The following is a 14134-nucleotide window of genomic DNA, read 5'->3' as shown; positions in this document are numbered from 1 at the left end:
TTGAAGCACAAGTAAACAAAACACGCTTTGTCTCTTCAGTTTGTACAGAATGTGCTCCAAATCTTATTCTTCCTCATACAAAGATCGTCAGTAACAGTTTGGGTGAATGAAGATAGTTGTTATGAACGCCACTTGCCATAATTAACGATTAAAGAAAAGATTTCAGATGTAGCTATTTGCGCTTCAGCTGCTCTATACATATCGATTTGGATGCTAAGTTTTAAACCTTTTTTAATGACACCCAACTCTACTTTAAAGTCAGCTATTTGAATGTTAGACTGGTTGAAATCCCTTGATATTAGATTACAAGTCAGATGTGCAATTTTTTCTGTTAATTTGTTAAACTACTGGACCAGATCCAAATCTTTGTGAATCATTACTCAAATAAAACTCTCCTTTTAGACTAAATATTGCAGAGATAAAATTATACTGCAGTCCAGTGTTTAAAGGACCGCTGTCTAGTAGGAGTGTTCCCTGCTTAGCCTGAATAAAATTAAATGGATATTCTCAGCAACTTGACTCCTTTAAATAGCATCCATGGCCTGTGACTTCAAGTGGGGGCCAAATTGAAAGTGACATGCCAGTTTCATTAAGAAAAACTTCATTTAACAGAAGTTGTGACAATTGTACAAGACAGAAAAGCACCCAATAACTTTAAATACCCCTAAGTTTTAATCCCCAACATGAAAGCTAATCTTTATCAAACTGTTCTCAGAGAAGGACTATCGCCAGGCACATAATCCTGTACTATTTTAGCTAGAAGTTAATACCAGCACCAAAATTTGAAAGGCAACCAGAGCATGTACCATCCAAACATTTCCCTTCCTGCTCCCAAGCTTTGCATCTTTCACTGATCAGCTCCTTGTCAAGATGGAGCACTGAACTTTCTCACCAAAAACGATAATTAAAATTTTAAAAATCAACTTTTATTTATACAATAAAAACATATCAAATTTCTTGATTTGATTCTTCATGCAGCAGCTCCTGAAGAAATCCTCTTTTGTACAAGTGTGACTGCAGCATTGATCTCATGCAGAGTGATGATTTTTAGTCTGTTGGTCTTTGACAGCCGAGTTGCTTCTGAGCTCACCAGTCTAAGAACGACTGGCCTGGGCAAGCCGAGCTGCTGCCTCAACAGAAAGTCTGAACTCCTCATCCCAGCTGAGCCAACCTGTATTGGAGATGAATTGGGAGGTAAAAAAAAAAAAAAAGATTCAGGTAATACAGTTACCTTCTAGTGGCAGGTTTGTAGGAACCAAATATCAAACCTCTTTATGAGCTCTGTAGATAACTTTAGAATGACCTTGAAGCCTCTTTCTGGTCTGTAGAGGAAATCTGTGCGCTGCTGGAATACATGCCTTCATTTTCTTTCCCAAAGTGTTCAAGATCAGATTTCAATGAAGCATGCTACAGTCGTTTATTTTTCCAAAAGTCTCAACAGACCTGTAGTAAGAAAAACAGGACATGAAGTGAGTGTGAGTAGACAAAAAGGAAGTTTTAATGAAGCAAACTGCAAACAGCTTTGCTTAATTAGGCTTAATTACTTTCACCCTCCTTACTGTAAAGCCCTCAGTGGGGGTTAAGGACTATCTTAACTGGAAAAGTCAAGCTGAACTTGTTGAGTTTAAGCGGAGTGATAGATGACATTTAGCTGCTTGTGATCAGTGCTTATTATTGTTATTCACAAAGAAAAATCAGAGGTTGGAGACCTTACCACTGAAAATCTAAAAAGAGTTTCAAGAAAAACATCATTTGAAAGAGAAAAATATTAATTGGATAAAGCTACATTTTCTCTTTTTTTAATCAACAGTCATTTATTGTAATTGATTTAAAAAAAAAAAAAAAAGCTATTAGCATGATTTGGTCCAGATGTCACATCAGGACTTTTTTTTAAATTATATTTCCCATTAAATATTTCACCATGATCTTATTTAAAAAAAACATGCATTCATAATTATGCTCCAGTTTAAATAATTGAAGTCTCATATATAATATATTTATCAGTGGAACCACCAGATTATTGCTTTGAATTCTAACTAACATCTTGTCACTAATATGTTCTTTTGCTTGAAGAATTTTCAGAGAAGAATTTAGCCTGAATCACATATGCTCATATTGTTGTATTAGTTCTTTTAGTGAAGTATAAAATAAAGGCAAATACTCCTGATTTAACACTCTTGCCCTACAGAAAGCACGTCTCCTGTCTGAATCAGCAAACATCTTTCTGTATGAAGTTTGCATGTTGTCCCTGTCAATGTGCAGCTTTTTATGAAGTTATCTCTCACACTTGACCTTGCCGTGGTTAAAGCATCTTCTCTACATTTGTGAGTGAATGGAAACTATAGCAGGGACACTTAACTCTCATTAAGAGTTTGACTGACTAAATATTAATGGCTAAACAGCAAACCTTTGCAGAGCTTGTCAGAGATCCATTTAATTTGAATCAGGTGTGTTGCAGCAGGAATACAAGTAATACACAGGATGATAATAATAAGTAGTAGACAGGATGATGGACCTTGAGGACCAGGGATCAGTCTTCTAGAGCAAAAAACTACATTCTACATAACTCTTCTAACAAAGTCATAACTCATTACTTTTTTTTGGGTTTTTTTCCCCCCATTTTTGTATGTTTAAAATGTTTGACCTGAAATCCAGGCAATTTTGAATCCTATCAAACCAATATTATTTCTATTGCCATCTACACAACCCTTTCTAAATAAATGTTGTAAATAAAATATTGTTTTCCGTTTCTCTATATTTGCCGACATTTGTGACCAAGAAGTTTTCTGAATGGTAAATCAACTCAATAATCTGTAATTGATGCATTTTCTAATCCATTTTCGATACTACTTCTTCCAACTCAGGGTCAGAGGGGAGCCTGAGCCAATCCCAGCAGTCACTAAGCGAGAGGCAATGTACATCCTGGACAGGTCGTTGATCCATTGCAAGGCCAACACAGAGAGACTAACTACTCTCACTCACACACACTCCTAGGGAGAATTTAGAGTGATCGTTTAGGTAACGTGCATGTCTTTGGACAGTGGGAGGTTAACCCCCCCCCCCCCCCCCCCCCCCCCCCCCCCCACACACACACACACACACACCTCACCCCCTTAGTGATGGAGGGGACATCAACAATGTGATGTATATTAAAAATTACTTTTGGTCTTTGGCTTGTCTTTGTTACGTAACAGTTGCCAGATCCTTTTGATTCAATTTAAATTTTTGTTGTCTTATATATAAAAAGGGTTAGTGTTGTGACTTTCTGTCTTTCTTCCTTTAATTTTACATTGGGAACAAACTGTTCAAGCAAATGGAACTGCAGCTGCTACAGGCTGGGAGAGCCTTACTTTTATCCAAAAAAGCAAGCCTCGTCATATGGATTACAAGACCCAGCATAAGTACCACCATCCTTCAGCCTCTCTCTCTCTCTCTGTGTCACACACACACACACACACACACACACACACACACACACACACACACACACACACACACACACACACACACACACACACACACACACACAATCAACTCAGATTTGTCCTTTGAGTCTGCTGCTTTTTCTTTTTCCAGTCGAATTTTTGGCATCACTCTTGTGTCCATGCAGTGATTTCCAGTGATTTTGATGTTGTTGATGATGGTGATAGTTATGTTTGAGCAGCTGTAGGAGGGGCTTTGTCAGATAAGGATGGTATTAGGTAAAGCCATTAGTGTCCTGTGGATTATTGTAATCCAGCCTCTCTATCATTGCTGGCTTGGTTGCTCACTCCTCAGTGAGTCCCGTCTGGTTTGGAGCGAGTTGGAAGATGGCTCTAAGCATGCAGCGTTTCCTGCTGGCTCTGTTTCTTCTTGGAGCTGACGGTATGATTTTAGTCCTTACAACCTGGTCTTTACTCAGCTGTTGAGTTGTAAATGGAAATGACAGGTTTAGAAAGGGTAAGGTCAGGAATCTTGATGAATATTCAGTCTGAGGAAACCTTCCAAAACCCACATCAGAAAGGATGAACTATAGATTCCTATTGAGATTTCTGTCTATAACATTAATTCTGTGTTTCTGAATTATGTTTGTTTTCCTTTTCTAAATGTGGCTAAACAGACAGATTGATGCACAGACTGTATTGCCAGAATGGCTGACTTTTCTGTCTTAACAGCCTCTTTTTTTTCTCCTTCCTTCTGTGCCTCATCGGATGGATTTTTTCCTCCTGTCCATCTGGCTGGACAGTGTTCACCAGCATTCATGCACAAGAGGTATGAAGGAATGCCAGGAACACACCAAAGTCCTATATATCAGATTAGATTAGATATATGTTTTCAACATGCAGCAAAAACATTTAACGTGGTGTTTAAAAAATGTCACTGTAAGTGATTTTCCACCGACAAGGACATTTCTCTAAAACAAAAGCTGAACATCTTAAACAGAACAAGAATAAGATTTTTACATTTTTTAGCCAGCTATGTTTTTGAAATTATGGTAACACATTTCTGTTCATAATGTTTTGAATAGCAAATGGTAAATATTTTTCTTTGTCAATATGAGACTGATGGACCTGAAACCTGGACTGGCAATTCTTGCAAATGTAATTGCGACAGAGGTGAATCCCCGACAGCATTTTCTACCATTGGGTCTGGCTCCATGGTGAAAGGAGTGGATTGCATGCCTGGTAAGGGCCTCATTGCATACAGCCTTTTTTTTTTTTTTTTTTTTTTAACATTATTTATTTGCTTAAATTACATTTAATACATTACATTAATCTACATCATTATGTCATTCACAGTGAATATTTTGTTTCCTCAAGTGCCAAAAACATAATAGTATACTTCAGAAACACCTTGTGCTCACATTTTATTTATAATAGTCCACAATAGTAAATTTAAGATTCAGACAATATAAACATGCCATCTAACTGATAGTGGACAAAGGCAACAGTATTTCAACAGCTTTCCTGTTTGACCTGCTGGAGACTGATAACAGCCCAGAAAGTTTACACCAGATAAATCTGTTCATCTGCTTATTATGAGAATCGCAATGTATGTTTTTGACCTCCCTTTTAGGTAAACGACAAGGCTGTGGTTGTGTAAGTGACTGTTGATTTGTCTGTCTGTCTGTTTGCAAAACCACTCAAAAAGTGATGCTGCATTTTGATTAAATTTTCAGGAAATCTCTGAATTGGAATAAGGAACAAGTGAATAGATTTAGGTGGTGATCTCGATCGTCACCTGGATACAGGAATCTTTTAAAGAACTCTTGATGAGAATAATTTTGCCATTAGAGCTTTTAACAGAAAAACAGCCACTATCGGCTTGGTGGAGCTCTCAGGTCTCTGTCTGAGTGCTTCTAGTTAAGCATGAAATGGCGTTGAAAATCTTCCCATATGACAGTCTGAAACATCCAGTTGGGGAAGTATTTTAATTGACCTTTAATTAACCTTGAATTCCTAAAATTCCACCAATTCATCTGAGATCTGCAGTGCAGGTGGGTGGGGTGTCTAAATGCACAAATTTGATCACAATCCCTACATGATCATGGTTGGGCACGAATGCATAAGACCTCAGATTTGACTCCACAGGGTGGTCATGCTCCAGTGGACATCCTCTGAGAGGTGACACAGATGGAGCCATTAAAAGACACAGAATCTGACTCAGTCAAGGTTGCAGAGTCCTCTACTAATTTTACTGTCGTTAAAGGTGGAGTATGTAAGATTTTCAATATTTTCAAAATAAGTTAACTAATAAAATAACTACTATCATAATTAGAAAGTTTTTTTGAACATGTAGGTTCCAGTCTATGCATATTTGATGCGTTATTAAATTACAAGTTTAATTAATGACAAAAAGCACATTTTTTTACTGGTAGGCAAACATTTAAGAAGGGTCTTTGTCATTAATTAGACTTGTAATTTAATAACACATCAAATATGGACAAACTGGAACCTACATGTTTAAAAAAACTATCTAATTATGATTGTAGATATTTTTTAAATTTTTTTTTAAAAAAAATATTGAAAATCTTACATACTCCAACTTTAACAGGAATTATGCTCTTCATTTGAATCTTCATTTGAACAAGTGAGTTTGTGCCAGGAAAATGCAACAGGGATTTTTAAACGTACACAGATCCAAAACCCCCAGAGATTATGTTTCACAGTGGCAACCTTCACATAGATCTGGATTAAAACCACAACTCATGGTTGAAAATTAAGTGTCCATTCTTTACTTTTCAAAGAGAGAATTAAAAAATATTACGGTGTAAACAAAACCTCATCATCATCATCATCAATATCCACTACTTGCAAAGAGCTTCTCTTCATATCATACTGCATTAATCAGCAAATGAAAATCTCACTTGTTTGGACAACCATGACAGGTTTAACTTTATGGCAAATCTGTGGAATCATCAATTCCTAAATCTTGCAATTGAACAAGTATGAAAACTAACAAATTGCAGCCTCAAAATACCTGAGATCCAAGGATCAGATCTGAATAATATCATACGTGAGGAGGAAAAGAAGATTTGATGTAAAAGTGAAATAAATGTGTCAACTGAGTGGCAAATTGCATGGCAAGCAGCAATAGATAGGAGAAAGAAGTCCTGCAAATCATCATTATCTTAGTGCACGATGCAAAGATTATGGGGCTCCTAATAGACTCTGTCGATCATATAATTACAGAAACCAGTGATTACCACTACATGGACACAGTGAAGGTGAACAATAAGTGAAAAAAACGCCTCCTGTGCTGCATTAGACTTGTTGCTGAAATACATTGTGTCTAATCTTTTGGTTTATATTATTTCAGCCAACTGAAATTTTGTATCTTGGTTAGGAAATACATAGGGGAAGGTTGTAGATGCATTTGCATGGCTGTTATGTAAGCACTTATCCCACTGACTCACGCAGAGGCTTGAGCTGTAAGCGTTGTTACACTGGGATTAGGCAGGATGTGACCCTTTGCTAGAAAGCCTTAAGACAGTAGTAAACAAAAGAGCAGCCAGCTACATCCACTACAACTTTATTGGTCAATAGTTTTATTTGACTGATTTCTGACTTCCTCTATCATTCATATATCTATAGTTTATTTAGTAAGGGGTAGCAAAAAACATGTGAGCAAAACATGGAATGATGGAGAGCAGAAGAGGGCCATCTGTCTGCTTGCTGCCCTAATGGAAATCACTGATCTCTTACTATTAAGAATTAAACTGCAGGCTTTTAGGATTGGATGTGGGTCACACAGGGAGTGATCACAGTGGGGATCCTGGGAACCAGAGCGCCCAAGGATGGGAGGCAAGAGGACAGCTGAAAGGATGGAGAGTTAAGAATCCAGAGAGGCTTATAGTGATGATCACTCACTGGTTACATCTCAGTGGTTTACTACTTGTTAATGTGTTTTTGTCCTTCTCTCCCTGGATGGAGGCTTTCTAATCCAAAGCAGCCTCTTCATGACAAATACAAATCTATTAACATACAAAAACATATTTAAATGAAGTTCTTTGTTGTACTTCCAGAGTGTCCGTACCACAAGCCTCTTGGCTTTGAAGCTGGATCTGTGAACCCAGACCAGATCACCTGCTCTAACCAGGACCAATACACTGGCTGGTTCTCCTCGTGGCTTCCAAGCAAGGCCAGGCTTAACAGCCAAGGTTTTGGGTAGGTGTCGGGCAATTTAATGCTTTTTTTTTTTTCATTTTTTCGGATGCAATGAAAGTATCTGCAGACTTACATATGAATGTATATTGCATGTCTTGAATGCTAGGGTTGTCATGATATTTGATTTGTCTATAAAATGGTAAATTGTTGCTTTTATCACATATTGCTAAGTGTTATGTGCCAAAAACCTAAGAAAATCTGGTCTCCCTTAATGAGGACAAAAAAATGCCCGAGGCATGGTTCAGTTAGTTGGCAGCTTTACGCCCCTGATATTCATGCAAGATATTGTTGGCAAAGATCAAAACTGATACACACAACAAGGTTTACATGTTAAACAAAACATTCAGCGTTCAGATTAGAAAAAGTATGCGTTGACACAGACAATGATGTTTTATTTTTATTGCATGGGTTTCTATTTAGACAACGCTGGTTAAGTCAGGGAAGTGACACTGCTGCAGTTTAGCTTATTTTCGTCCTATGCCTTTGAAAATGTTAGCACACTGGGGCAGTGGGGCTCCTTTGTGTTACGTTTATTCGGACATTTCCCTTCATTTTGTCTTTAGCTAATACCACTACTACTACTACTACTACTACTACTACTACTACTACTCTCACTAATTGTGATAATAATATTTTTTTTTCTAGAATAAGCTTAAAAAAAGTACTTGGAAATAAAAAAAACAAAACAAAAAAACCCAAATAAATTTACAAATTGAATAAAAGACATCAGAAAAACAAACTAGACAGGATTCCATTTAGCTGCTGTATTGTTGCAGAGTTGTGCAACTTGCTGTGTTTGTGCTTCCCCTGCAGTTGTGCCTGGCTGTCTAAGTTCCAAGACAGCACCCAGTGGGTGCAGATTGACCTGATGGAGGTGAAGGTGGTGTCGGGGATCCTCACCCAGGGACGCTGTGATGCTGAGGAGTGGATCACAAAGTATAGTGTTCAGTATCGCACAGATGAAAAACTCAACTGGATTTATTACAAAGACCAAACTGGAAACAACAGGGTCAGTTGACTCCAGACAAAACAGCAACAAATAGCGTAGCATAATGCAGTTGTGGCCAACTCTGGTCCTGGAGAGCCAGAATCCTGCAAGTGTAGTGTGTTTTCCAGCTGCAACACACCTGACTCAAATCAACAGCTTGTGAACAATGAAATCCATCAGATATGTGTAGAAGTTGATTTCAAGCTCTGCACAAGTCTGCTGATTAAGTCTGATGTGAGTCAGGTGTGTTGCAGCAGTGAAGCTCCCAACACTTGCAGGGACCGGAGCTGGACAATCCCTGGAGTAATGTCACTTCACTCATTTAAACTGACTGCACTGTTTTAAAACTACGTTGTTGGGCTGTCAGTGAAAAACAAAAGAGATAATGTTCCTAAACTACAAAATAAATAAAATTACCTGCACCCTGACCTCACCTTTTTGTGCTCCCTCAGGTGTTTTATGGAAACTCTGACCGCTCCTCATCCGTCCAGAACCTCCTGCGGCCACCTATCGTGGCACGCTACATCCGGATCCTCCCTCTGGGATGGCACACACGTATCGCTCTGCGCATGGAGTTGCTGATCTGTATGAGCAAATGCATGTGAAGCTCTCCTCAAAATCTCACCTCAAAAGTGTGTGGTGTGTGATTATTTATCCACAGATGTGTCTCACAAACAAGCAAACTGTAAAATATTCAGCATGACATCTTTTCTTTTTTTTTTTTCTTTTTTTTTTTTTTATAACTTACATGGTTTCATTAAAACAGGACTGTTTATTATGCTTTCATTCACTCTGCTCTGCATTGTCTGGGATAATCAGTTCGTCTGTTGAGGCTTTCACTTGAAGAGTTTGCAACAGATTGCTCCATTTGCAGTGAAAGGGCATATTCAACGCAATAATTAGCAGTTGAGGAGAAGCAGCGTTGCTATGGAGGACGTAGCCACAGGTTAGAGACAAGCTCTTCCAAAACATTTGTGCTGTTGTTTTGTGGTGTTTATTGATGTAATATTATATGTGCTTCCTCTGATATGTGACTGTTACATGGATTCTCCTATACTTTGTTCGTCCTAAAAAGTAAGTCTGGTAATATTCCACATTTGTAGTAGAGTGAAAGAGTCCAAATGAAACTCAAACAATAATGAATTGATTCAAATGATAGATACAACTGGTTTATTTATTCTGTTTTTCTCAAAATCAGTTAAAAACCAGCTAATGGGCTTAACTTTTGCCCTAAACAACCCATATTACATATAACAGGAGTACTGTAGCTTATTTTTAATCCATAACACTAAAGTCTCTCAGGCATTGACTGTATAATCAGTAACTCAATATGACACAAATGTATTCTAATCTGTTAAAAATAGCTTTTGTGTCTTTTTTTTTCTTTCTAACTTAATCATTTAACTGCGACCCTGATTGTGTTTGGTAAGACCTCACTATAATTTATGGATATTTAAGTATAAATACCTGTTCTTCTTTTCACCAGAGGCACTTTTTGTGAAGTATAACGTTTTAGTACTGTACGAAGGTTGAGAAATGGGAAATTGTGTGTTGTGGTTTGTTGTTGTGGTGATCTCCAGATCTGTTTTTCTGTAACATTCAGTTCAATTTCCCATGAAACTGTGGAAATTAATTGCTGTGTTTTACAATAATGGTACTATAAAGCTGTGTTCTTTACTGTATCTTTGAGGTTCCCTGATTAAACTCAGACAACATGTTTGGATCTTTGTTGTTATTGTATGTGTTTGTGTGACAAAACAAACACTGAGCCGTTCAAAAATGTACAGTTGGCATTTTATTATGAGACCCTATCATATTTAAATTAGAATGGTCAGTATAGATACACTCTTATTTCTATTTACACCCTGTCAGAAGTGGGAAACAGCTCAATGAAAAAAACAACAGATGTTTTAAGAAACACATTCGTATTTATGAACAAAAATTCATCTTCTTGTGTCTTAGCATGTGACTTTCTGGGGGGGGGGGGTTGAAGCCTCCATTTTCATTTGAAGTGTTGAGTCAATGAGCTAATGTAAGGCTTCAGGTCACTGGCAAGGCAAGCTTTGTCATCACTTTGTCCACTGATGATATACAGAAACCCACATCTGCAGTCAATGTACAATCATTAGCAATCAGGGTATTTCTATAAAGCACAATACGAGATGGTTTTCATGTGTTCAGGGAACTGCTGAAAAGAAGAAATATGATGCAAAAATTCTTTATACTATGTGGACACTTGGTTTAATCACAATAATTAGTAGAAAATCCTTCCCTGCTACTGTATTTCTTTTCCTTTTTACCTTCGACATCTCTCTCTTCCCCAGTGTTATTGCTTTCAGACAACCATGTAGTCAGCTGGATCTGCTCAGAAGCCGAGCCACTTTCTACTTCCGTTTCACAAATGTTTTTTAGTTTTTCATTTCTTCATTCTTTTTCTCACTGATGAGGAAAAAAAATTATGTTTGAAACCAAGGAAGTGAAAGAAATGAACAATTTAGTTAAGGTTGGAAATAAAACACTTGAGTCTTCTTTGCCTAGGCCACAAATAGTGTTTCGTTCCACACAAAGTAGTTTTTTTGTTTTTTTTTGTTTTTTTTCAAATGATGTACATTTAAGTAAGAGGAAAATAAATTAATACCTAGATAAGCATTTAGGTCAAATAAAAATCATCCCTGATCATGACTGCTGATGTTAAAAATAATGCAGACAGGAAAAAAAGTCTGATCTTACAAAATGGGCTTTACAAAAAACATAAGACCAGAGCTTTAAAAATGCACACTGAAAGATGTAAACACATATTAAAGAATAAGTCTGGTATTATTTCAGATCATTCGTAAAACTAAATAAAAACTGAATAAAAAAAAAACATAAAGAAGCAGTGTGTAATTTAGACCCCAGTTGTTTACAGTATCAGTAACATTTTTAGTTTTTGCTGGGTTAAGTAAACACAACAATTCCTGTGACTTTACACTTAGGAAAATACGGCCTTGAACAATATACTGCAATTCTGCCAAAACATCAACCTGAATCTGATATACTTGCACTTTAAGGATCTGATGAATTTTCACATGAACAATTCAGCCTTCAAATATGAAGATCTGAAAGAAGTTCCATCTACATTCTAAATAATGAAAAAATAAAGACATGCTTATTTTTTTAAAGGGTCAAATGAGGAATTCATAACAATGCAAAATACAACCAGACTTATCCTTTAAGCTCGTAAAGGTTGTGGGTGAGGTATGCCTTTTTAAAAAAAAAAAAAAAAAAAAAAAAAAGATCTTAAAACACTTTAAAAGTTTTCACGGTACTTAAAACTCACTTTAACAGGATAATCTCTCACATGAGCAGAGACACCCCTTATTTGCTGTTAAGGCTGTAGACAAACCCAACATGGCAGGATGGAGCTGGGAAGCTGCTGTCACTTGATAAAATAACTGAGCGACTAATGAGGCTTGTTTTAAAATGGCGACGCTGGAAGTGGGACACAAAGTGTGCTAACAGTTACTTCATGTAAAAGCACAGAGCCTAACAGTCCCACTCTGGCTGATCTGCTACTGAGCCCTGTTGACAAAATAGCCCATCTTGTCACAAAACTTAAAATTTTATGTCATGAAGGTGATTGGCAAATTTGTACTAAATGTAATGTCAAAAACTTTAGGTATTTATCTGTTTTTTTTTCTTTTTACATTTTGATGAAACAAACAGAAAAAAGGGTAGAAAATCATTTAACATAAAACTGTAAATAACATCAACTTGAACAAAAAAGACATTCACCATTATTAGATATTTCTTGTGACATATTGTATTATTAACACATAAATATCTATGCATTTCTCTGTGTCGAAACTAAAGCTCTTGCAATTACACATTTAATCCTAAATTACCTTATAATATTTCCATATAACCTACATACTGTGTCTTTTATAGCTTATATCCTTGAAGTTAAAACAAATAAATATATAATAAATAATATTGATATAAATATTTCTTCTCTTTTTTTTTGTTGTTATCAAATATGAGAGCTTGAAAAAGGTGAGTTTATTGGCCGTTGGCATGACAGTGGCATCTGACGTGTTGCAGTAGTGTCCTGTGAGCAGAAGATGGCAGCAAACAGGCCATGTAGGCAGTGTCTTCTTGACATTAAAGATCAGCTTATTCTGATATAAGTAGAGATGATGATAAAGTACAGCTAATGCAGAACTGGTAACCCGAGAAGGTGCGAGTCCTTCTCATGGCTCTGTTTCTTATGTGCGGCCTGTCACTGTCTTGCCTTTGTATGTTTCAGACATGAGAATAATCAGATAACTGCATTTCCGGATGAGGACTTGATCCAGTGAAGTAGGCTCTTCCATGAAGTACACTACAGTATCACAATGTCTGTGTTGGGCAGATGCTTCCAGGAGGGAGTCATATTGGAGGTGTTTCGGTTCGCAGGAATTACAAGGCCGTCTCCTTCAGGTCGTTGAGGTTTGGCATCCTGGTGCGAGATGCTCGGGTAAAGGTGGGTCCGTTCTGGCCTGGTTTGATGCCCAGTTGTTCAGGGGTGAACTGAGCACCCTCCGCTCGCTGTAAAGCAGAGACATGCCAACTGGACTCGATCTGTCCCGGGAGGGGGTAGCTGGCCTTGCGGTTTTTAGCCTGGCTGGAGCTGCTCACTCCAGAGTGCCCCCTGCTCTCAGTGTGCACTCGACCCTCAGGGTAGCCTTGTTTGGAGGAGGGCTGAGGTGGGTTGGGGAGGGGGCCTTGGAAGCGCAGGTCTGGAGGAGGGGGAGGGGGCTGTCCTTGGTTTGAAGAGGAAGGGGAGAGATGAAGGAGCCTACGGAGTGACTTGAGAGGTTGGCTCTGGTAAGAGAGACAGGGATGCCGGTGTTCAGAATATTTTGATTGATTCTTATAATGAAAAAAAAACAAAAACAAAAAAACACCTAAAAACATCAAAATGATGTCAGTCCAGTACAGGGGTGTATGAATGCGATTGCCAAAGGAACAATTCTCTTTTGATCTCCTGCTGAGGCTATGAGTAGCTGTGATGGGCATGGAGCAGCTTTAAATCCCCATATCCCTCTTTTATTCAGCCACCTCATATGTCTTAATCTGCAATTAACTGTTATGCAACGATATGACTTAATTTAGATTTGATTCATATGTCTTTGACAAAATGAGATAAAACATGAATCATTTTAACAATAGAGTCATGTTGTGTGAATGCAATTTAAAGCATTAACCTTGACTTGTAAACCATATCAACCATATCAACCTTAGTGTTATTGTACATTAATGTGTTATATTAACTCTTTGGTCAACCAATGAAACTACCATAATTGCTTGATTTTTATAAAGATAAAGGTTTTCCACTCCTGTTTGCTTTGGGATTTTGGCTGCGTAGTAGTTCATATATGACTCAACAGGACTCCTTTGTTGTATTTTTGATTCATTTTAATAAGCTTTTAATATTTTCACTGAATGAGAACATTCAGCAGACATGCCGTTTCAGACTAAT

The 14134-nt window shown here is 37.5% G+C and overlaps 2 protein-coding genes across 2 annotated transcripts in view; one reads left to right on the top strand and one right to left on the bottom strand.

Moving 5' to 3' along the window:
* Positions 1–3800: 3800 nt before the first annotated feature.
* rs1a (retinoschisin 1a) lies at positions 3801–9239 on the top strand (the record flags this gene model as incomplete). Its single annotated transcript, XM_079264513.1, has 6 exons — positions 3801–3864; positions 4226–4251; positions 4541–4664; positions 7505–7646; positions 8460–8655; positions 9087–9239. The coding sequence occupies exons 1-6, from the start codon at positions 3810–3812 to the stop codon at positions 9237–9239; spliced, it is 696 nt and encodes a 231-aa protein (XP_079120639.1). The 5' UTR covers positions 3801–3809.
* Positions 9240–13071: 3832 nt separating this feature from the next.
* The window catches only part of cdkl5 (cyclin dependent kinase like 5), a gene marked incomplete at its 3' end in the record, with an annotated part of 40913 nt that continues 39850 nt past the window's right edge, over positions 13072–14134 (bottom strand). Inside the window, exon 20 of the mRNA XM_079243515.1 lies at positions 13072–13476. Within this exon, the coding sequence (XP_079099641.1) occupies positions 13072–13476 (405 nt within the window). The remainder of the gene's footprint in view (positions 13477–14134) is intronic.

This window comes from Telmatherina bonti (assembly GCF_933228915.1).
Source record: "Telmatherina bonti genome assembly, chromosome: 1".
Taxonomy (NCBI): domain Eukaryota; kingdom Metazoa; phylum Chordata; class Actinopteri; order Atheriniformes; family Telmatherinidae; genus Telmatherina; species Telmatherina bonti.
This window is presented reverse-complemented; position numbering and strand designations above follow the sequence as displayed.